Source organism: Crotalus tigris, unplaced genomic scaffold (assembly GCF_016545835.1).
Source record: "Crotalus tigris isolate CLP2741 ecotype Arizona unplaced genomic scaffold, ASM1654583v1 scf7180000019692.1526454, whole genome shotgun sequence".
NCBI lineage: Eukaryota > Metazoa > Chordata > Lepidosauria > Squamata > Viperidae > Crotalus > Crotalus tigris.
In genome coordinates, this window is record NW_024097664.1 from 185,900 (window position 1) to 210,223 (window position 24,324).

Below are 24,324 nucleotides of genomic sequence, written 5' to 3' on the forward strand. Positions count from 1 at the left end.
CAAAGACGGCAGTGGTGCCTCTCAAAGTGATGCTCGCCGGCGGTTGCTGGGAGGTGTGAGGAAAGGGCCGGGGGGGGGGGTCCTGAAGGCTGGAGCTGCAGGGATGCCCGGGGGGGGGGGCAGTGAAAGTGAAGCGGCCATCTAGGGGAGGCACTGGTGGGTACCATGCTTGTGCTGGGCAGAAGCGACAGAAGCTGCAGAAAGAACACACTCGCATTGTTTGCAGCTGCAGCAAAGACGGGAAAGGAAAGGAACAAAGTGGGTGAGCGCTTAGAAGGATGCCCCTTTTATGGCTCCTGGACTTCGACTCCCAGAATTGCTGATCCAGCCAATTATTGTCCATGCGGGCTCAGGAGTTCTGGGAGCTGAAGTCCAGAAATCATAAAAGGGCCGTCGTTCCCCACCTCTGGCCTCGAACAACCTAAAGGAGGACCCAGCGCGACCCGACCTGCTCCCCACTCCTGGGTTTGCACATCCAGACCCCTTGCCTGCTTCAACACGCTCTTTGGAAGCCAACTTAACTCGGCATAAGAGTAGCCAAACGGAGCAGGCTGTGTAAATGTGAGAGCTCCCCTTTCCATTGAGGCTTATTGCAGGGACTCGCCCGGCTAGCGTCCACGGGGAACCATCTCCAGGCAGGTGACTCTCAGTCTGTACCTGGACAACTTTGGATGATTCGTAAAGGTTGTTTAGGCTCAGTTGGCCGTTGGATGGGGGACCACCAGGAAATGCAAGAGATCCTGTCTAGCACTGTAAAAATTAAAAAAAAGAACTGAGTCTGTATCACTGTTGAGAAAATGCCTCTAAGGTGCTTGTGAAGACACAGGCTGTTGGGTCTGACTTGAGGATGGTTCCTCTGCTCAGTTGATTAATGGCTGATCTGGGAAAAGGTTAATTGAGGTCCAGCCTCTTTAGCACCTGGAGCAGGGCAGGGACTGGAATTGGAAAGGCAGTGATGGCCCATTGCTTACATGTTGCCCCCAAGAGAGCTGCAGACCCCTCCCCTCTCGAACAGCAGCACCCAGAGATTTTTGTGCCTCACCCAACAAACGTCCCATACCTCTTTGAGGAGGGGGCTTTGCTCCTGGGCTGGGCTGGGGGGGGGCAGGCAGGTGGTTGAGCCACAGGGAGCTTTGGTGTGCAATGCAGTAAGTGTTTTTCCCAGGTATATATGTTCTTTGCCCTTTTATTCTTCTCATAGTCATTGGGCGTTGGGCTGCCCCCCAGATATGGTAAGGCTGCTCTCACCTCCCCCCCCCGCCCTTCTCCTCACCTGCTCCGACCCCCACCCCACCGCCCGGGAGAGGGGCTGCCTGGGGGCCGCGGGGGGAGCCTGGCTGGAGCCCCCCGGGAGGAAGGAGGGAGGAATTGCCCCCCCCAGCTCTCGACTGCCTGGATGCCCCCCCAGATCTCGCCCCCCCCGCCCTGCCTAGGGAGAGACCCCCAGAGGCGGGAGGGGGAGCTTCAGCTGCACCGGCCTGGATGCGGGGGGGGGCGAGGGGGGAGACTTCCGGGGAGCCCCTTGCCCCACCCCCTTGCCGAATAGAACCTTCGCTACTGCGCAGGCGCCATGTGACTCATGGTTGGCAGGAAACAGGTCGCCTATTGGTCGGTCTGGGGAGGCCAGCGATTGGCAGGAAGACTCGTCGGGGCGGTCCGTTCAAAACAAAGAGGAAGAGTACCCGGTAAACGTGCAAAAGCCTCGCAGCGAAGTTCCGCCTCCACTTCCGGGATCGAACAGAACCGAAGCGCCTCATTGATTCGGCCGCGGGCAGGCTCGCAATCCAGGTAGGGCGCAAGGGATGCTGGGAGTCGCAGTCCGAGAGGCTCCCTGTCGGAGAAGGGAACCCTGGGAAGGAGGGGGGAGGCCGAGGCCTGGCCTGGCGGGACGGGCGGTGGGAGGGAGGCCTGCCCGGAAAGTCTCTCTGAGAGGCGCCATATGATGATGGATCGGAGGAAGCGGGACGCCGATTGGGCGCTCTGGGGAGGGCAGCGATTGGCAGGAGGACTCCTCGGGGCGGTCCATTCAAAGGAAAGAGGAAGAGCAACCAGGAAGACACCTCGCAGCGAAGTCCCGCCTCCACTTCCGGAAACAAACAGAACCGAGGAGCCCTAATTGATTCATCCACGGGCGGGCTCGGAGCCAGGTGGGGCGCAAGGGATGCTGGGAGTCGCAGTGCGAGAGGCTCTCTGAGGGAGGGAGGGGGGAGGCCGAGGCCTGGCCTGGCGGGACGGGCGTTGGGAGGGAGGTCGGCTCCGTCTGGTTCTTGCCGTGGAAATGCCGAGGCTCCGGCCTTCCTCCCCGGTCGGGCCTGGGACTCCCCTCCGGGGAAGGGACGAAGCCGTGAGCCGCCTCTCCTCCCCCCCTTCGCCCCTGCAGGAGGACGGGCGAGCCCGGCGGAGGAAGTGCTGGAAGTAAAGTCTTCCTCCTGGTTCATCCAAGCCGGGAATAAATAAGCAACATGGCGACTGCTCTAGGAAGAAGGTTACAGTTTATAGAAGAAGCAGAAAGATGGTTCTTGCAGGAAGGACCAGAGGGGAGAGAGGCTGAGCAGGAGGGCAATAGCTTTGTATGCCCTCTCTAGCCTTTGGATTGGCATAGTTTCCTGTTCCTGTGGCATGAACTTTGAACTGAGTCTGAGGGCTTTTCTAGGCCTTAGTATCTGTGGCTTAGTCCTGTTAGGTCCAAAAGCCATCTCCTGCTTCCCTGGGGCTGATGACTCCTTGGGTCTCCTTGTCTTCTTCAGTTCCCTGGCTCCAACCTTCCTGATGGTTTTACTGCTGCATTTGTATAGGGCTGGCTCTTGCTTGGGGCAGAGATTGGAGGGCAGAGAGATTTGGCTTTTGCTTTTAAAAATCCTGGAGGAAACATATATTTTTCTGGCCTTTTAATATTTCCTTTTCTGGGGGGTTCTGACTTCTCACAGAAGGAAGGAAGGAGGCGCCGCCTGAGAGGAGAGGAGGCCCCGCGGAGCAGCCCCGGGAGGAGACGGCGGGGGAGGCCCGGCAGGGATGAGCCGAAGGGGACTCCGGGAAAGGAGGCCACCTGGAGGGAGAAGCGGGGAGCAGGAAACGGGCGGAGACCCCGAGACGGGCCTGGAGGGCAGAGGGACCTTCAGAAGAGGCGGAAGACCCGGGAATCCCCAGAGAATGCAGAAGGGAGGAAAGAAATATGAATGCGCAGAATGTGGAAAATCTTTCAAAACAAATACAGTTCTTGTAAACCACCTAAGAATCCACACAGGAGAGAAACCTTTTAAATGCCTGGAGTGTGGAAAGAGCTTCAGTCAGAGGGGACACCTTTATATACATCAAAGAATCCACTCCGGAGAAAAACCACATAAATGCCTGGAATGTGGAAAAAGCTTCAATCGGAGGGGACACCTTTATACACATCAAAGAATCCACTCAGGAGAGAAACCTCATAAATGCCTGGAATGTGGAAGAACCTTCAGACAGAGCAGCAACCTTTATACACATCAAAGAATCCACTCAGGAGAGAAACCGCATAAATGCCTTCAGTGTGGAAAGAGCTTCAGTCAAAGGGGACACCTTTATACTCATCAAAGGATCCACTCAGGAGAGAAACCGCATAAATGCCTGGAGTGTGGAAAGAGCTTCAATCTGAGGGGAAACCTTTATACACATCAAAGGATCCACTCCGGAGAGAAACCGCATAAATGCATGGAGTGTGGAAAGAGCTTTAGTCAGAGGGGAAGCCTTTATAAACATCAAAGGATCCACACTGACAAACCAAATAAATGCCTGAAGTGTGGAAAGAGCTTCAATCTGAAGAGCACCCTTTATACACATCAAAGGATCCACTCGGGAGAAAAACCACATAAATGCCTGGAGTGTGGAAAGAGCTTCAGTGTGAACGGAAGCCTTTATAAACATCAAAGGATCCACACAGGAGAAAAACCTTATAAATGCCTTGAGTGTGGAAAGAGCTTCAGTGTGAGTGGAAGCCTTTATGTACATCAAAGGATCCACTCAGGAGAGAAACCGCATAAATGCCTGGAGTGTGGAAAGAGCTTCAGTCAGAGGAGCAGCTTTAACGTACATCAAAGTATCCATTCAGGAGAGAAACCACATAAATGCCTGGAGTGTGGAAAGACTTTCAGTCGCAGGAGCAACCTTTATACACATCAAAGGATCCACTCAGGAGAAAAACCACATAAATGTCCGGAGTGTGGAAAGCACTTCAATGTGAGGGGAAGCCTTTTTAAACATCAAAGGATCCACACAGGAGAAAAACCTTATAAATGTCTGGAGTGTGGAAAGAGATTCAGTCAGAGGAGCAGCCTTTACGTACATCAAAGAACCCATTCAGGAGAGAAACCGTATCAATGCCTGGAGTGTGGAAAGAGGTTCAGTCTTCAAGGAAACCTTTATACACATCAACGAATCCACTCAAGAGAGAAAGAGTATAAATGCCTGGAGTGTGGAAAGAGCTTCAGTCAGAGGGGAAGCCTTTATAGACATCAAAGAATCCACACAAGTGGAGAAACCCTATAAATGCCAATGTAGCTTGGAACCATTGCAGTTACCTTTTTAAAAAAAATAACGGCTGCTAGCCAGCTCAAGCATCTTCAGCTGGCAAAAGCAAAAACCAGAGCTGGCTCGGCACTTGTTTGGCCATGTGGCCATGGACAAAAAAAACCCCAAACCCTGCCAACGTCTTGTAGCCCCGAACAGCCAAGGAAAGTCAGAGAGATAAAAATGGCCACCACGGCATTAGTGATTGAAACCAAGTCACATGGCTAGACAGACCTTTTTGGTCGCAATTCTGAATTTCTAATGTAAGTACCCTTCCTGAATTAATTAAATCATTTTTGTGAAAAGTGGCTCAATGAACTCTCGTATCTGGGGGACTATCTGTAAATGCCTCCAGTGTGGAAAGAGCTTTACTGAAAGTCAAGGTCTTCATAAACATGAAAGCATTCACAGAGGAGAAAAAGCACATAAATGTCGGGAATGTGGAAGTAGCTGTAGTCAGAGGGGAAACCTTTACGGACATCAAAGACTCCATTCAGGAGAGAAACCATAGAAAGAGTGGAAAGAGTTTCTGTGGGAAGTCTTTATCAGCATCAATCCACTCTGGAAAAAAACAATACAAATATCTTGAGTGTGGAAAGAGCTTTATTGTTTGTGGACACCTTTATCAACATCAAACAATTCATGTGGGGGAAAAAAACACTAAATATGCCTTCAGTCACAACGGTGCCACTGGAATAACAATAGCATTTAGGCTAATGTGCCGCCCCATATGCTTTACAGCACACTCTGGGAGATTTCCAACATAAACATTATTTGCATATTGCCACCAACAATCTGGGTCCCCTTTTTACCATCCTCACAAGGATGGATGACAGTCAAGGCTTAAGCGCTCTCAGAATCAAACTCCAGGCTGTGGACAGTCTGCCTGCAATACTGCATTAAGAAGCTACTTGAATGATTATCCCAGAGAAAATACAGCTCATTAAGAAAGGCGTCAACTCTTACCCTTCATTGCCATCTCAACCTTTGTGTGTCAACATGAGTATATATTGTATTCTCAGCCCAAACATTCAGGAGTAAGTAAACTTATGGACAGCACCATTTTATTATTCACTTTATTGCTACACTCTCTTTAATGATTGTGCTCTTCTGTGATACCAAATAGTGGAACTTTCAAGGGCTATTCCTGCACACCCAGGAATTTGATGCAGGTAACCGTCTGCACAGGTGAATCATTCATGCACAGAGAAGTGTGGCTGTGCCTGCCTGTTCTCAAATCGACAAGGATTTTTATGGTTTTTCCAGTATTTAAAACTAGGCTGTTTTCCTTACACCAGATCACCAACCCTTCAACCTCCTTGCAGTAAGCTCCCTCATTGTCATCATGAATAAGACCCGCTACTGTTGTATCATCTGCGAACTTCACAGTATGGTTGGTGGCAAACCTAGGATAACAGTCATGGGTGAACAGGGTGAACAGTAGCGGACGTGGGACGCAGCCCTCAGGAGAAACTGTGCTCAAGAAAATGGTATTAGGGGTATTTGTTCCAACTTGCACATATTGCAGCCTTTGGTAAGAAAATCAAGAATCCAGTTACACAGAGTGTTTAAGCCCCAAAGGCCCAATTTGTCTACTAGATGTTGGGGAATGATTGTGTTAAATGCCGAACTGAAATTGTGTGGTTGAAATTGTACCTTTTTGTAGCAGCCTCATTTGAGTCTTGGCACTTTTTCCCATATCAGCGTTCTCGTTTTAATGCAATGCACATTTCAATGGTTATGCTTAATATTATGGGATTTTACTGTCCATGTCTCTGGCGTAACTGAGCAGGGTGATTTCTTTCATCCAATGAAGTCTTGTTTTGTACTTTTTCTACTATAAGGCGAATAAAATGAAACCTGTGTTCACACGACCTGCTTCCCCACTCCTGACTGGCCATACCCAGTCCCCTGGCATTGTTCAATGGGCTCTTTGGAGGCCAACTTAACCGGGCAGAAGACTAGCCAAAGTGAGCAGGCTGTGCAAATGTGAGGGCTTCCCTTACCATTGAGGCTTATTGCAGGGACTTGTCCAGACAGTGAGGGGGGGACTCTTAGTCTGGCCCAGGACATTTTTGGCTGACCTGGGAAGTGAAGTTTCTTTAGGCTTAGTTGGGGCTTGGATGGGGAATCACCAGGAAATGCAAAAGATGCTATGAAGCGCTGCAAAGTTAAAAAAAAAGAACCATCTCAATTTGTATTTCTGTTCAGAAAATGCCTTGAAGGTGGTTGTGAAGATACAGGCTCTTGGGCTTGACTTGAAGATGGTTCATCTGCTCAGTTGATTAATGGCTGATCTGGGAAAAGGTTAATTGAGGTCCAGCCTCTTTAGCACCTGGAGCAGGGCAGGGACTGGAATTGGAAAGGCAGCGATGGCCCATTGCTTACATGTTGTCCCCAAGAGACCTGCAGACCCCTCCCCTCTCTAATAGCATCACCCAGAGATTTCTGTGCCTCACCCAACAAACGTCCCATACCTCTTTGAGGAGGGGTCTTTGCTCCTGGGCTAGGCTGGGGGGGGCAGGCAGATGGTTGAGCCACAGGGAAGTTTGGTGTGCAATGCAGTAAGTGTTTTGTCCTGGTGTACACATTCTTTCCCCTTTTATTCTTCTCATAATCATTGGGCGTTGGGCTGCTGTTCAAATAAAAAAAATCATTCCTAAGTAAACAGGCACTTCCCCCCAATTCCCTGCCCTTGGATATCCCAGAGAATCCCTTTGAAACATCCCTGATGGAACTTGGTTTCTATCTCAGGTATGCAGGACAGACTCTGCCCAAAGTATTTCCAAGGTGGCTTATCATCATGGAGTCGTGACAGCGAAATGCTCGACGTGCAAGAACCATCATGTGATTGCTGATTAAGTTGGGCTGGTTCTTGACTTGGAGGGGGAAAGGTGAGCATGAGGTCAGGGGGTCAGGCAGGTGGTTGAGCCACAGGGAGCTTTGGTGTGCAATTTAGTGTTTTGCCCAGGTGTACCTGTAGATTTGGGCTGCTCTCCAAATGTAATAAAAATCAATTAGCACCTCCCCACCCAATTCCCTGCCCTTGGATACCCCAGAGAACCACTTTGAAACGTCCCTGATGGAACTTGGTTTCTATCTCAGGTATGTAGGACACAATCTGCCCAAAGTATTTCCAAGGTGGCTTATCATCATGGAGTCATGACAGTGAAATGCTCGGGGTGCAACAACCATCATGTGATTGCTGATTAAGTTGGGCTGGTTCTTGACTTGGAGGGGGAAAGGTGAGCATGAGTCCTTTGCGACCCCCCCGTTTCTCTTCTTCCTGATTTGATGCTTCAGCTGCTGAAGCTAGAATGTGTTCCTGGGAACAGTTCAGAGCTGATACTGGTTATTAGTGAAGGCAAATTCAAATTTAGAATAGAGCCGGAAGGGACCTTCCAGATCAGGATCAGAGTCACAGAGCTGGAAGGGGCAGAGTGGGTGGGAATAATAATATTAATAATAATAGAGTTGGAAGGGACCTTGGAGGCCATCTAGTCCGTCCACGTGCTCAGAAAAACGGCTGTCCCGTCTCTTCTTTAAAACCTCCAGTGCTGGAGCATTCTGGAGGCGGGTAGTTCCACCGGGACGCTGCATTGAAAGGAAAGAACAGCTACCGTTCACAGGAAGAGACCTCGCAGTGAAGTTCCGCCTCCACTTCCGGAAAACAAAGGAACCGAGGCTTCTAATTGATTCGGCTGCGGACGAGCTCGGACTCAGGTAGGGCGCAAGGGATGCTGGGAGTCGCAGTCCGAGAGGCTCTCTGGCGGAGGAAGGGAGGGAGGGAGGGGGGAGGCCGAGGCCTGGTGTGGCGAGACGGGCGCTGGGAGGGAGGGGCGCCATATGATGATAGATCGGGGGAAGCGGGACGCCGATTGGTCGCTCTGGGGAGGGCAGCGATTGGCAGGAGGACTCCTCGGGGCGGTCCATTCAAAGGAAAGAGGAAGAGCAACCAGGAAGAGCCCTCGCTGTAAAGTCCCGCCTCCACTTCCGGGAACAAACAGAACTAAGGCCCCATATTGACTCTGCCGCGGACGGGCTCGGAGCGAGGTAGGGCGCAAGGGATGCTGGGTGTCGCAGTCCGAGAGGCGCTCTGGCGGAGAAGGGAGGGAGGGGGGAGGCCGAGGCCTGGTCTGGCGGGACCGGCGCTGGGAGGGAGGCCTGCCCGGAAAGTCCCACGGAGAGGCCGAGGCTCCCGCCTTCCTCCCCGGGCGAGCCTGGGACTCCCCTGCGGGGAAGGGACGAAGCCGTGACCCGCCTCTCCTCCCCCCCTTCGCCCCTGCAGGAGGACGGGCGAGCCCGGCGGAGGAAGGAAGGCAGGAAGGAGGCGCCGCCCGAGAGGAGAGGAGGCCCTGCGGAGCAGCCCCGGGAGGAGACGGCGGGAAGGCCCGGCAGGGATGAGCCGAAGGGGACTCCGGGAAAGGAGGCCGCCTGGAGGGAGAAGCAGGGAGCAGGAAACGGGCGGAGACCCCGAGACGGGCCTGGAGGGCGGAGGGTCCTTCAGAAGAGGCGGAAGACCCGGGAATCCCCAGAGAATCCAGGAGGGAGGAGAGAAACATAAATGCCCGGAATGTGGAAGATTCTTCAAAAGAAATAGAGTTCTTGTAAACCATCTAAGAATCCACACAGGAGAAAAACCATTTAAATGCCCGGAATGTGGAAAGCGTTTCAGTCTGAGGGGAAACCTTTATACACATCAAAGAATCCACTCAGGAGAAAAACCATATAAATGCCTGGAGTGTGGAAAGCGTTTCAGTCTGAGGGGAAACCTTTATAGACATCAAAGGATCCACTCAGGAGAGAAACCGCATAAATGCCTGGAGTGTGGAAAGAGCTTCAATCTGAGAGGAAACCTTTATAGACATCAAAGGATCCACTCAGGAGAGAAACCGCATGAATGCATGGAGTGTGGAAAGAGCTTCAATCTGAGAGGAAACCTTTATAGACATCAAAGGATCCACTCAGGAGAGAAACCGCATAAATGCATGGAGTGTGGAAAGAGCTTCAATCAGAGCAGCTGTCTTTATAGACATCAAAGAATCCACTCAGGAGAGAAACCGCATAAATGCATGGAGTGTGGAAAGAGCTTCAATCAGAGCAGCTGTCTTTATAGACATAAAAGAATCCACTCAGGAGACAAACAGCATAAATGCCTGGAGTGTGGGAAGAGCTTCAGTCAAAGGGGACACCTTTATACACATCAAAGGATCCACACAGGAGAAAAACCACATAAATGTCTGGAGTGCGGAAAGAGATTCAGTCAGAAGAGTAGTCTTTATACACATCAAAGGATCCACACAGGAGAAAAACCACATAAATGCCTGGAGTGTGGAAAGAGATTCAGTCGGAGGGGACATCTTTATATACATCAAAGGATCCACTCAGGAGAAAAACCATATAAATGCCTGGAGTGTGGAAAGAGCTTCAGTCAGAGGAGCAGCCTTTATGTACATCAAAGAATCCATTCAGGGGAGAAACCGTATGAATGCCTGGAGTGTGGAAAGAGGTTCAATTGTCAAGGAAACCTTTATGCACATAAAAGAATCCACTCAAGAGAGAAACAGTATAAATGCCTGGAATGTGGAAAGAGTTTCAGTCAGAGGGGAGACCTTTATTTACATGAAAGAATTCACTTTGGAAAAAAACTATATAAATGCCTGGATTGTGGAAAGAGGTTCAGTCGGAGGGGAAACCTTTATACACATCAAAGAATCCACTCAGGAGAGAAACCGCATAAATGCCTGGAGTGTGGAAAGAGCTTCAGTCGGAAGGGAAACCTTTATAGACATCAAAGAATCCACACTAGCGGAGAAGCCCTATAAATGCCAATTTAGCTTGGAACCATTGCAATTACCTTTTTAAAAAAATAACGGCTGCTAGCCAGCTCAAGCATCTTCAGCTAGCAAAGGCAAAAACCGGAGCTGGCTTGGCACTTGTTTGGCCATGTGGCCATGGACAAAAAAAAAAAAAACAAAAAAACCCTAACCTTACCAACTTGTAGCCCGGAACAGCCAAGGAAAGTCGGAGAGATAAAAATGGCCACCACAGCATTAATGTCTGAAACCAAGTCACATGGCTAGACAGACCTTTTTAGTCGCAATTCTGAATTTCTAATGTAAGTACCCTTCCTGAATTAATTTAATTAATTCGTTTTCGTGAAAAGTGGCTAAATGAACTCTCACACCTGGGGGACTACCTGTAAATGCCTCCAGTGTGGAAAGAGCTTTACTGAAAGTCAAGGTCTTCCTAAACATCAAAGCATTCACAGAGTAGAAAAAGCATATAAATGTTTGAAGTGAGGAAGTAGCTGTAGTCAGAGGGGAAACCTTTACAGACATCAAAGATTGCATTCAGGAGAGAAACCACATAAACGTGTGGAAAGAGTTTCTGTGGGAAGGGAAGTCTTTAAGAGGATCAATCCACTCGGGAGAAAAGCAATACAAATATCTTGAGTGTGGAAAGAGCTTTATTGTTTGTGGACACCTCTATCGACATCAAAGAATTCACATGGGGAAAAAAACGCTAAATATGCCTTCAGTCACAACAGCCACTGAAATAACAATAGCATTTAGGCTTACATGCTGCCCCATATGCTTTACAGGGCACTCTGGGAGATTTCCAAGGTAAACATTATTTGCATATTGCCGCCAACAATCTGGGTCCCCCTTTTACCATCCTCAGAAGGATGGATGACAGTCAAGGCTTGAGGGCTGTCAGAATCAAACTCCAGGCTGTGGACAGTCTGCCTGCAATACTTCACTACTTGAATGTTTATCACAGACCTAAGTACAGCTCAGTAAGACAGGTGTGAACCCTTACCCTTCATTGCTATCTCAACCTTTGTGTGTCAACATGAGTATATATTGTATTCTCAGCCCAAAATGTCAGGAGTAAGTAAACTTATGGGCAGCATCATTTTATTATTCCCTTTATTGCTATACTCGGTTTAATGATTGCTATTCTGTGATGCCAAATAGTGGAATTTGAATAATTTTACACACTTTTTCAAAGGGTATGTAATTTTACTCATTAGCTGCACACCCAGGAATTTGATGCTGGTAACCATCTGCACAGGTGAATCATTTAATGCACAGAGAAATGTGTCTGTGCCTGCCTGTTCTCAAATCGACAAGGATTTTTATGGTTTTTCTGGTATTTAAAACTAGGCTGTTTTCCTTACACCAGTTCACCAACTCCTCAACCCCCTTGCGGTAAGCTCCCTCATTGTCATCATGAATAAGGCCCGCTATCATCTGCAAACTTCACAATATGGGAAACCTAGCACAACAGTCATGGGTGAACAGGGTGAACAGGAGCGAATGTGGGACGCAGCCCTGAGGAGAAACTGCTGAAGAAAATGGTATTAGGGATATTTGTTCCAACTTGCAGATATTGCAGCCTTTAGTAAGACAATCAAGAATGCAGTTACACAACGAGCGTTTAAGCCCCAAAGGCCCAATTTGTCTACTAGATGCTGGGGGATGATTGTGTTAAATGCTGAACCTTTGGAACAGCCTCATTTGACTCATGACACTTTTTCCCATATCAGCGTTCTCCTTTTAATGCAATGCACATTTCAATGGTTATGTTTAATATTATGGGATATTACTGTCCATGTCTCTGGCTTAACTGAGTAGGATGATTTCTTATATCCAATCAAGCCTTTGTACTTTTTCTACTATAAGGTGTATAAAATGAAACCCGATTCTGTGTCATGGATTCTCTCTTTTCATTGAGGGAAAACTCTTTGCTATAATAGACTAATAAATTGCCTTTAAATGATCATCAAACTTTGTGCCTAGTTGAACTAAGTGTGAAATGGCTGAATCTAGAGCTAATTTAGCCTCTTTTTTGTGGCTGTGAAAGAGCTCCTCCATCTCATTTTTGATATAATCTATATAGGTTTTCCAAATGTCAGCACCACGTTAAGGCCATCCCCAGATGTATGAAAGTCTTGGATGCTCTCAATGGTCTACTTGTCTTCAAGGCTTTTTAGCAGACGCTTTCTAAGGCCAGCAAAAGTTTGTGAGATACTATCTATGTCCTGGAGAAGAGAGAAGTAAATCTGGGTCCACTTATTCAGGTAGGAGACGATCAGATGAGCTGTCAAGGAGTGGAGATACAACTTAAAGAAGGTGAAGGTCTAAATCAGTGGTTCTCAACCTTTTTAATGCCGCGACCCCCAACCGGTCATACATCAAGGACTAAACCGGTCGTAAGTCGAGGACTACCCAACCGGTCATAAGTCGAGGATGTTCCCAGCTCGAGAGCGCCACGCATGCATGGTGCTGCCCCCTGCGCCGGCCGAGGCATAGCTGGCAAGCGGCAGAGTCTGAGCAGGCCGACCACCGGCTGGGCCACCAGCTGGCCCAACCCAAGGGAGGTAAGGCACCCGACGGAAAACGGGGAAAGAAATGGCGGACAGCCTTGCTTGGCGACCCCCGTGAAATGGTCAATCGACCCCAAATGAGGTCGCGACCCACAGGTTGAGAACCGCTGGTCTAAATAAAGCCCTGGGAGACTTTTCTGAAGAGGTACCAGGTTGGTTAGCACATTTCATACAAATGCTGAATGAGAAAAAGTGACCTCCCTTTTTATTATATTCTACTAAAAGGCCCAGTTTGTCTACTAGATGAATGATTGTGTTACATGCTTAACTGAAAATGTGTGGTTTAAATTGTACCTTTTTGTAACGGACTCATTTGATTCATTTGTACTGTATTCTCCACGTTCAACAAGATTGCTCTCAAATGGAATCAAATGTAGGCTTAAAATCTACAAGGCTACCAGCAGTGATGTTGTCCATACCGTTTTGTTTTATTCAGAAGAAAGTTAGTCCTAAATCAAAATTTACACCCAATACATGATGCAACCGTAAGCTGTCCATGCTATTTAATTGCATCAGATTTCACAGTAAATTGAAATTGATAAAAAGGTAAATAATTTTTGCTGCAAGGGGAGGATTCGATCATTCACCTTGTCCTTCTCTGCCTCTGCTCCAGGGGGAAGAAGGGAGGAAGCGCCCCCCCAGCTGCCCCCCGCCCTGGCCTAGGGAGAGACCCCCAGGATGAAGAGGGGGGGAGGGGTCCTCAGCTCCGCTGCATGGATGCGGGGGGGGCGAGGGGGGAGAAGACTTCAAGGGGAACCTCTCCCCCCATCCCCTTGCCAAAGAGAAGCTTCGCTACTGCGCAGGCGCCATGTAGCTCATGGTTCGAAGGAAGCCGGACGCCGATTGGTCGCTCTGGGGAGGGCAGCGATTGGCAGGAGGACTCCTCGCGGCGGTCCATTCAAAGGAAAGGGGTAGAGCTACCGGAAACAGGAAGAGAGCTTGCAGTGAGGTCCCGCCTCCACTTCCGGAAACGAAGGGAACCGAGTGGCCTCATTGATTCGGCCGCGGGCAGGCTCGCAATCCAGGTAGGGCGCAAGGGATGCTGGGAGTGGCAGTCCGAGAGGCTCCTTGGCGGAGAAGGGAGGGAGGGAAGGGGAGGCCGAGGCCTGGCCTGGCGGGACGGGCGCTGGGAGGGAGGCCTGCCCGGAAAGTCTCACTGAGAGGCGCCATATGATGATGGCTCGGGGGAAGCGGGACGACGATTGGGCGCTCTGGGGAGGGCAGCGATTGGCTGGAGGACTCCTCGGGGCGCTCCATTCAAAGGAAAGAGGAAGAGCACCCAGAAAGTGGCCTCGCAGCGAAGTCCCGCCTCCACTTCCGGGAAGGAATAGAACTGAGGCGCCCTAATTGATTCATCCACGGAAGGGCTCGGAGCCAGGTAGGGCGCAAGGGATGCTGGGAGTCGTATACTGAGGGTCCCTCTGGCGGGAGGGGGGAGGCCGAGGCCTGGACTGGAGGTGGGAGGGAAGCCGGGTACGTCTGCTTCTTGCCGGGGAAATGCCGAGGAGAGGCGGAGGCCTTCCTGCCTGGGAGGGCGGGAGGGCCTGGGACTCCCCTCCGGGGAAGGGACGAAACCGTGACCCGCCTCTCCTCCTCCCCCTTCGCCCCTGCAGGAGGACGGGCGAGCCCGGCGGAGGAAGTGCTGGAAGTAAAGACTTCATTCAAGCCGGGAATAAATAAGCAACATGGCGTCTGCTCTGGGAAGAAGGTTACAGTTTAGGGAAGAAGCAGAAAGATGGTTCTTGCAGGAAGGGCCAGAGGGGAGAGAGAGGCTGAGCACCTTGGCAGTAGCTTTTTCTGCCTTCTCTAGCCTTTGGATTGGCATATTTTCCTGTTCCTGTGGCATGAACTTTGAACTGAGTCTGAAGGCTTTTCTAGGCCTTAGTATCTGTGGCTTAGTCCTGTTAGTTCCCAAAAGCCATCTCCTGCTTCCCTGGGGCTAATGACTCCTGGAGTCTCCTTGTCTTCTTCAGTTCCCTGGCTCCAACCTTCCTGATGGTTTTATTACTGCATTTGTATAGGGCTGGCTCTTGCTTGCTGCAGAGATTGGAGGGCAGAGAGATTTGGCTTTTGCTTTTAAAAATCCTTATGGAAACATATATTTTTCTGCTCTTTTAATATTTCCTTTTCTGGGGGGCTCTGACTTCTCACAGAAGGCAGGAAGGAGGCGCCGCCCGAGAGGAGAGGAGGCCCCATGTAATACCTCCGGGAGGAGACGGCGTGGAAGACCTGGAAGGGATGAGCCAAAGGGGATCCCGCGAAAGGAGGCCGCCTGGATGGAGAAGCGGGAAGCAGAACACCGGCAGAGATCCCGACACGAGCCTGGAGGTCAGAAGAGGCGGAAGACTCAGGGATCCCCAGATAATCCAGGAGGGAGGAAAGAAACATAAATGCCCGGAATGTGGAAGATCCTTCAAAACAAAAGGAAGTCTGGAAATGCATCTAAGAATCCACACAGGAGAAAAACCATATGGATGCCCAGAGTGTGGAAAGAGCTTCAGTCAGAGGGGAAACCTTTGTAAACACCAAAGGATCCACACTGGAGAGAAACCACATAAATGCATGGAGTGTGGAAAGAGGTTCAGTCAGAGTAGCAGCCTTTATACACACCAAAGAATCCACACTGGAGAAAAACCATATAAATGCCTGGAATGCGGAAAGCGTTTCAGTGTAAGGGGACACCTTTATACACATCAAATGATCCACTCAGGAGAGAAACCGCATAAATGCATGGAGTGTGGAAAGTGCTTCAGTCTGAGAGGAAACCTTTATACACATCAAAGGATCCACTCAGGAGAGAAACCGCATAAATGCATGGAGTGTGGAAAGAGCTTCAGTCAGAGGAGCAACCTTTACGTACATCAAAGGATCCACTCAGGAGAAAAACCGTATCAATGCCTGGAGTGTGGAAAGAGTTTCAATCAGAGCAGCGGTCTTTATAAACATCAAAGAATCCACTCAGGAGAGAATCAGCATAAATGCCTAGAGTGTGGAGAGAGCTTCCCTCGGAGCAGCACCCTTTATGTACATCAAAGGATCCATTCTGCAGAAAAACCATATAAATGCCTGCAGTGTGGAAAGCACTTCAATGTGAGGGGAAACCTTTATACACATCAAAGAATCCACACAGGAGAAAGACCACATAAATGTCTGGAGTGTGGAAAGAGATTCAGTCAGAGGAGTAGCCTTTATACACATCAAAGGATCCACTCAGGAGAAAAACCACATAAATGCCTGGAGTGTGGAAAGAGATTCAGTCGGAGGGGACATCTTCATACACATCAAAGGATCCACACAGGAGAAAAACCATATAAATGCCTGGAGTGTGGAAAGAGCTTCAGTCAGAGGAGCAGCCTTTATGTACATCAAAGAATCCATTCAGGAGAGAAACCGTATGAATGCCTGGAGTGTGGAAAGAGGTTCAGTCATCATGGAAACTTTTATGCACATAAAAAAATCCACTCAAGAGAGAAACAGTATAAATGCCTGGAATGTGGAAAGAGTTTCAGTCAGAGGGGAGACCTTTATATTCATGAAAGAATTCACCCTGGAAAAAAAACATATAAATGCCTCGAGTGTGGAAAGAACTTCAGTCAGAGGGGAAACCTTTATACACATCAAAGAATCCACTCAGGAGAGAAATTGCATAAATGCCTGGAGTGTGGAAAGAGCTTCAATGTGAGGGGAAACCTTTATAGACATCAAAGGATCCACACAGCGGAGAAACCCTATAAATGCCAATTTAGCTTGGAACCATTGCAGTTACTTTTTAAAAAAAATAACGGCTGCTAGCCAGCTCAAGCATCTTCAGCTAGCAAAAGCAAAAAACGGAGCTGGCTTGGCACTTGTTTGGCCATGTGGCCAGGGACAAAAAAAAAAAAAAAACAACCAAAAAAAAAACCAACCTAAACCCTGCCAGCTTCTCGTAGCCCCGAACAGCCAAGGAAAGTCGGAGAGATAAAAATGGCCGCCACGGCAGTAGAGACTGAAACCAAGTCAAATGGCTAGACAAACCTTTTTGGTCGCAATTCTGAATTTGTAATGTAAGTACCCTTCCTGAATTAATTTAATTAATTCGTTTTTGTGAAAAGTGGCTAAATGAACTCTCGCACCTGGGGGATTACCTGTAAGTGCCTCCAGTGTGGAAAGAGCTTTAATGAAACTCAAGGCCTGCATAAACATCAAAGCATTCACAGAGGAGAAAAAGCAAATAAATGTCTAGAGTGTGGAAGACTTTAGTCAGAGGGGAAACCTTTACAGACATCAAAGACTCCATTCAGTAGAGAAACCATATAAATGCCTGGAGCGTGGAAAGGGTTTCTGTGGGAAGCATCAATGCACTCGGGAGAAAAACAATACAAATACCTTGAGTGTGGAAAGAGCTTTGTTGTTTGTGGACACCTCTATCGACATCAAAGAATTCATATGGAGGAAAAAAATGCTAAATATGCCTTCAGTCACAACGGTGCCACTGAAATAACAATAGCATTTAGGCATATATGCCGCCCCATATGCTTTACAGGGCACTCTGGGAGATTTATAAGGTAAACATTATTTGCATATTGCCGTCAACAATCTGGGCCCGCCTTTTACCATCCTCAGAAGGATGGATGACAGTGAAGGTTTGAGCGCTATCAGAATCAGACTCCAGGGTGTGGACAGTCTGCCTGCAATACTGCACTAAGAAGCTACTTGAATGTGTATCACAGACCTAAGTACAGACGTAAGTATAGTTCAGTAAGACAGGTGTGAACCCTTATCCTTCATTGCTATCTCAACCTTTGTGTGTCAACATGAGTATATATTGTATTCTCCGCCCTAAATGTCAGGAGTAATTAAACTTACGGACAGCACCATTTTATTATTCCCTTTATTGCTATACTCAGTTTAATGATTGTGCTATTCTCTGATGCCAAATAGTGGAATCTGAATAATTTTACACACTTTTTCAAGGGCTATGTAATGTTACTCATTAGCTGCACACCCAGGAATTTGATGCTGGTAACCATCTCCACAGGTGAATCATTAATGCACAGAGAAATGTGTCTGTGCCTGCCTGTTCTTAAATTGACAAGGATTTTTATGGTTTTTCTGGCATGTAAAACTAGGCTGTTTTCCTTACACCAGTTCATCAACCCCACAACCTCCTTGCGGTAAGCTCCCTCATTGTCATCATGAATAAGGCCCGCTACTGTGAACTTCACAATATGGAAAACCTAGCACAACAGTCATGGGTGAACAGGGTGAACAGCAGCAGACATGGGACGCAGCCCTGCGGAGAAACTGCTCAAGAAAATGGTATTAGGGGTATTTGTTCCAACTTGCACATATTGGAGGCTGTTGGTAAGAAAATCAACAATCCAGTTAAACAAAGAGCGTTTAAGCTTAAAAGGCCCAGTTTGTCTACTAGATGCTGGGGAATGATTGTGTTAAATGCCAGACTGAAATTCTGTGGCTGAAATTGTCCCTTTTTCCAACAGCCTCATTTGATTCATGACACTTTCCCATATCACGTTCTCCTTTTAATGCAATGCACGTTTCAATGGTTATGTTTAATATTATGGGATCTTACTGTTCATGTCTCTGGCATAACTGAGTAGGATGATTTCTTGTCTTGTTTTGTACTTTTTCTATTATATGGCTTATAAAATGAAACCCGATTCTGTGTCCTGGATTTCCCCTTTTCATTGAGGGAAATCTCTTTGGTATAATAGACTAATAAATTGCCTTTAAATTGTCATCCCACTTGGTGCCTAGTTGAAGTAAGTGAGACATGGCTGAATCTAGGGCTAATTTAGCCTCTTTTTTGTCGCTATGAAAGAGCTCCATCTCATTTTTGATATAATCTATATAGGTTTCTCAAATGTCAGCACCACGTTAAGGCCATCCCCAGATGTATGAAAGTCTTGGATGCTCTCAATGGTCTACTTGTCTTCAAGGCTTTTTAGCAGACACAAGAGGCTTTCTAAGGCCAGCAAAACTTTGTGAGATACTATCTGTTACGGTTCCAGCTAATGAAACACTTCAAAGAACTTCCAGGCATTTGTTTTCCTAAAAGTCTTTTATTGTTACAAAACCTCTGCACAGGCATAACAGAGGGATCTAAGTTCTCTTCCTCTGAGCAGTTAAATTATCAGTATGTTCCCTCCCTAAATTAGCCGTGATATCTCACATTATCCAATTAGTGTGCACATTATCCAATTAGTGTGAAGGTCAAATGTTTTGTTACTCTTTCTTTCCCGCGCTTTACTCCCATCCCCATTCTGCTCTGTATAAACCCCATAATTACCAGACAATTCTGCATATTGTCAAAAGCAAGAATATGCAATATTTGCAGTGTTGACACTATATCCTGGAGGAGCAGTAAATCTGGGTCCACTGATTCAGGCAGGAGACAATCAAATGAGCTGTCAAGGAGTGAAGATACAACTTAGAGGGTGAAAGTCTAAATAAAGCGCTGGGAGACTTTTCTGAAGCGGTACCAGGTTGGTTAGCACATTTCATACAAATGCTGAATGAGAAAAAGTGACCTCCCTTTCTATTGTATTCTCCTAAAAGGCCCAGTTTGTCTACTAGATGCTGGGGAATGATTGTGTTACCTGCTTAACTGAAAATGTGTGGTTTAAATTGTATTTTTTTGTAACAGCCTCATTTGACTCATTTGTACTGTATTCTCCACGTTCAACAAGATTTCTCTCAAATGGAATCAAATGTAGGCTTAAAATCTACAAAGGCTACAAGCAGTGATGTTGTCTATACCGTTTTGTTTTATTCAGAAGAAAGTTAGTCCTAAATCAAAATTTACACCCAATACATTATGCAACCGTAAACTGTCCATGCCGTTTAATTGCATCAGTTTCAACAGATTTCACAGTAAATTGAAATTATTTGATAAAAAGGTAAATACTTTTTGCTGCAAGGGGAGGATTCGATCATTCACCTTGTCCTTCTCTGCCTCTGCTGCACGGAATTTGAGGGGCCCAAACCGGGCACAGTATTTAGGATGCAGGTTGAGCAAAGCAGAACCAGCTGGAAGAATTCTCATTCTCTGTTTCATGGGCCTGATCTGCATTCTTAGGAGAGGACAGGTTTTGGCTCCTCCTTCTCCTTAAGGAAGGGTTTCAGCTGCAGCCAGGATTGCCCAGGAAAGGGGCAGCTGAGAGGCAAGAGATGCTGTCTAGCACTGGAAAGTTAAAAAAAGAACCAGCTCAGTCTGTATCGCTGTTCAGAAAATGCCTTGAAGGTGGCCACTACGTGTTCCCAGGTGTGCACATTCTTTTCCCCTTTTATTCTTCTCTTTTGTAAAGCACCCAGAGTCTTTGGGGATTGAGCTGCTCCCAAATGTAATACAAGAAGTCATTGCAAAATAAATGGGCACCTCCCCCCAATTCCCTGGTCTTGGATATCCCAGAGAACCACTTTGAAAAATCCCTGAGTGGATGCTGGCTTCTCTTTCAGGGATGTGGGACACGGTCTGCAAAAATCACTTCCAAGCTAGCTTATCATCATGGAGCTGTGACAGTGAATAACTCGGGGTGCAACAACCATCATGTCATTTCTGATAGCTTGGGCTCGGACTTGGAGGGGAAAAGGTGAGCATGACGTCCTTTGCGCGCCCCCCCTCCTTTCTCTTCTTCCTGGTTTGATGCGTCAGCTGCTGAAGCTGGAATGAGGTCCTGGGAACAGTTCAGAGCTGATACTGGTTATTAGTGAAGGCAAATTCAAATTCAGAATAGAGCTGGAAGGGACCTTCCAGATCAGGATCAGAGTCACAGAGCTGGAAGGGGCAGAGTGGGTGGGTAATAATAATATTAATAGTAGTAGCGTTGGAAGGGACCTTGGAGGTCATCTAGTCCACCCACGTGCTCAGAGAAACGGTTGTCCCGTCTCTTATTTAAAACACCCAGCGTTGGAGCATTCTGGAGGCGGGTAGTTCCACCGGTTAACAGTTCTCCCTGTCAGGAGATTCCTCCTTCCTTCCCCGGCCAGTCTCCCTCCGTCGCTGCTCCTCCCGCCTTCAGGGGGGGCTTCTGGGAAGAGCGGGGCCCCCTCCTCTTCGGGGCGCCCCCCAGTTATGGGAAGGCTGCTCTCACCTCCCTCCCCTGCTCCGGCCCCCCCCCCGCCCGGGAGAGGGGCTGCCTGGGGGCTAAGGGGGGAGCCTGGCCGGAGCCCCATCGGGGGAAGAAGGCAGGAAGCGCCCCCCAGCCCTGCCTAGCGAGAGACCCCCAGTATGAAGACGGGGGAGGGGGCCCCTCAGCTCCGCTGCCTGAATGCGGGGGGGGCGAGGGGGGAGAAGACTTCAAGGGGAGCCCCTCGCCCCACCCCCTTACCAAAAAGAAGCTTCGCTACTGCGCAGGCGCTGTATGGCTCATGGCCGGAAGGAAGCAGGACGCCGATTGGTCGCTCTGCGGAGGGCAGCGATTGGAAGGAGGACTCCTCGCGGCGCTCCATTCAAAGGAAAGAAGAGCTACCGGTAACAGGAAGAGACCTTGCACTGAAGTCCCGCCTCCACTTCCGGAAACGAATAGAATTGAGGCGCCTAATTGATTCGGCCGCCGGCTGGCTCAGACTCAGGTAGGGCGCAAGGGATGCTGGGAGTCGCAGTCTGAGTGGCGAGGGAGGGCGCGGGGAGGCCGAGGCCTGGCCTGGCGGGACGGGCGCTGGGAGGGAAGCCGGCTCCGTCTGGTTCTTGCCGGGGAAATGCCGAGGAGAGGCGGAGGCTCCGGCCTTCCTCCCCGGGCGGGCCTAGGACTCCCCTGCGGGGAAGGGACGGAGCCGTGACTCGCCTCTCCTCCCCCCCTTCGCCCCTGCAGGAGGACGGGCGAGCCCGGCGGAGGAAGGAAGGAAGGAGGCGCCGCCCGAGAGGAGAGGAGGCCCCGCGGAGCAGCCCCGGGAGGAGACGGCGGGGAAGGCCCGGCAGGGATGAGCCGAGGGGGACTCCGGGAAAGGAGGCCGCCTGGAGGGAGAAGCGGGGAGCAGGAAACGGGCGGAGACCCCGAGACGGGCCTGGAGGGCGGAGGGTCCTGCAGAAGAGGCGGAAGACCCGGGAATCCCCAGAGAATCCAGGAGGGAGGAGAGAAATATCAGTGCCCTGAATGTGGAAAATCCTTCAAAACAAAAGGAAATCTTGAAATCCACCTAAGAATCCACTCAGGAGAAAAACCACATAAATGCCTGGAATGTGGAAAGAGCTTCAGTCAGAGGAGCAACCTTTATACACATCAAAGAATCCACTCAGGAGAGAAACCTTTTAAATGCCTGGACTGTGGAAAGAGCTTCAGTCAGAGGGGACACATTTATACACATCAAAGAATCCAGTCAGGAGAGAGACAATATAAATGCATGGAGTGTGGCAAGCGCTTCAATCTGAAGACCACACTTTATACACATCAAAGGATCCACTCAGGAGAAAAACCACATAAATGTCTGGAGTGTGGAAAGAGCTTCATTCAGAGGGGAAACCTTTATACACATCAAAGGATCCACTCAGGAGAAAAACCACATAAATGCCTGGAGTGTGGAAAGAGCTTCAATGGGAGGGGAAACCTTTATACACATCAAAGGATTCACACAGGAGAAAAACCTTACAAATGTCTGGAGTGTGGAAAGAGCTTCAGTCAGAGGAGCAGCCTTAACGTACATCAAAGAATCCATTCAGGAGAGAAACCGTATGAATGCCTGGAGTGTGGAAAGAGGTTCAGTTTTCAAGGAAACCTTTATGCACATCAAAGAATCCACTCAAGAGAGAAACAGTATAAATGCCTGGAGTGTGGAAAGAGCTTCAGTCAGAGGGGAGACCTTTATATACATGAAAGAATTCACCCTGGAAAAAAACCATATAAATGCCTGGAGTGTGGAAAGCCCTTCAGTCAGAGGAAAAGCCTTTCTAATCATCAAAGGGTTCACAATAGAGAAAAAGAGTATAAATGCCTGGAGTGTGAAAAGAGCTTCAGTCAAAGGGGACACCTTTATAGACATCAAAGGATCCACTCAGGAGAAAAAGCACATAAATGTCTGGAGTGTGGAAAGAGCTTCAATGGGAGGGGAAACCTTTATACACATCAAAGGATCCACACAGGAGAAAAACCTTATAAATGTGTGGAGTGTGGGAAGAGCTTCAGTCAGAGGAGCAACCTTTACGTACATCAAAGAATCCATTCAGGAGAGAAACCGCATAAATGCTTGGAGTGTGGAAAGAGCTTCAGTCAGGGGGGACACCTTCATAGACATCAAAGAATCCACATAAGCAGAGAAACCCTATAAATGCCAATTTAGCTTGGAAACATTGCAGTTACCTTTTTAAAAAAATAACGGCTGCTAGCCAGCTCAAGCATCTTCAGCTAGCAAAAGCAAAAAACGGAGCTGGCTTGGCACTTGTTTGGCCATGTGGCCATGGACAGCCAAGGAAAGTCGGAGAGATAAAAATGGCCGCCACGGCAGTAGAGACTGAAACCAAGTCACATGGCTAGACAGACCTTTTTGGTCGTAATTCTGAATTTCTAATGTACGTACCCTTCCTGAATTAATTTAATTAATTCGTTTTTGTGAAAAGTGGATAAATGAACTCTGGCACCTGGGGGACTACCTGTAAATGCCTCCGGTGTGGAAAAAGCTTTACTGAAAGTCAAGGTCTCCATAAACACCAAAGCATTCACAGAGGAGAAAATGTCTGGAGTGTGGAAGGAGCTGTAGTCAGACATCAAAGTGTCCATTCTGGAGAGAAACCATATAAATGCCTGGAGTGGAAAGGGTTTCTATGGGAAGGGAAGTCTTTATCAGCATCAAGGCACTCGGAAGAAAAGCAATACAAATACCTTGAGTGTGGAAAGAGCTTTATTGTTTGTGGATACATCTATCGACATCAAAGAATTCATATGGGGGAAAAAAACGCTAAATATGCCTTCAGTCACAACAGTGCCACTGAAATAACAGCATTTAGGCTTACGTGCTTCCCCATATGCTTTACAGGGCACTCTGGGAGATTTATAAGGTAAACATTATTTGCATATTGCTGCCAACAATCTGCGTCCCCCTTTTACCATCCTCAGAAGGATGGATGACAGTCAAGGCTTGAGGGCTGTCAGAATCAACCGCCAGGGTGTGGACAGTCTGCCTGCAATACTGCACTAAGAAGCTACTTGAATGTTTATCACAGACCTAAGTACAGCTCAGTGAGACAGATATGAACCCTTACCCTTCATTGCTATCTCAACCTTTATGTGTCAACATGAGTATATATTGTATTCTCAGCCCAAAACGTCAGGACTAAATAAACTTATGGACAGCACCATTTTATTATTCCCTTTCTTGCTATACTCGGTTTAATGATTGTGCTATTCTGTGATGCCAAATAGTGGATTCTGAATAATTTTACACTTTCAAGGGCTATGTAA

The 24,324-nt window shown here is 48.4% G+C and overlaps 3 protein-coding genes and 1 long non-coding RNA gene across 5 annotated transcripts; 3 read left to right on the top strand and 1 right to left on the bottom strand.

Moving 5' to 3' along the window:
• Window positions 1-1,540: 1,540 nt before the first annotated feature.
• LOC120317557 (zinc finger protein 665-like) lies at window positions 1,541-23,330 on the top strand. The gene is made up of 3 exons (XM_039364235.1): window positions 1,541-1,788; window positions 15,085-16,350; window positions 22,123-23,330. The coding sequence occupies exons 1-3, from the start codon at window positions 1,580-1,582 to the stop codon at window positions 23,192-23,194; spliced, it is 2,547 nt and encodes an 848-aa protein (XP_039220169.1). The 5' UTR covers window positions 1,541-1,579; the 3' UTR covers window positions 23,195-23,330.
• On the top strand, window positions 1,655-6,411 carry LOC120317550 (zinc finger protein 665-like). Of its 2 annotated transcripts, none has more exons than XM_039364226.1 (2): window positions 1,655-1,788; window positions 2,928-6,411. In XM_039364226.1, exon 2 carries the CDS (start codon window positions 3,013-3,015, stop codon window positions 4,516-4,518), a length of 1,506 nt encoding a protein of 501 aa, XP_039220160.1. In that variant the 5' UTR covers window positions 1,655-1,788; window positions 2,928-3,012; the 3' UTR covers window positions 4,519-6,411. The 2 variants fall into 2 exon arrangements, with proteins under 2 accessions (XP_039220160.1, XP_039220159.1); XM_039364225.1 differs by lacking the exon at window positions 1,655-1,788 and adding an exon at window positions 1,884-2,147.
• Window positions 8,419-10,521, top strand: LOC120317553 (zinc finger protein 665-like). The gene is made up of 2 exons (XM_039364230.1): window positions 8,419-8,592; window positions 8,828-10,521. The coding sequence occupies exon 2, from the start codon at window positions 8,940-8,942 to the stop codon at window positions 10,362-10,364; it is 1,425 nt and encodes a 474-aa protein (XP_039220164.1). The 5' UTR covers window positions 8,419-8,592; window positions 8,828-8,939; the 3' UTR covers window positions 10,365-10,521.
• Window positions 16,704-21,482, bottom strand: LOC120317561. Its single transcript, XR_005559267.1, has 2 exons — window positions 21,262-21,482; window positions 16,704-20,114 (listed from the first exon to the last, which is right to left on the bottom strand). It is a non-coding gene; the product is annotated as an uncharacterized LOC120317561 (long non-coding RNA).
• Window positions 23,331-24,324: the final 994 nt, after the last annotated feature.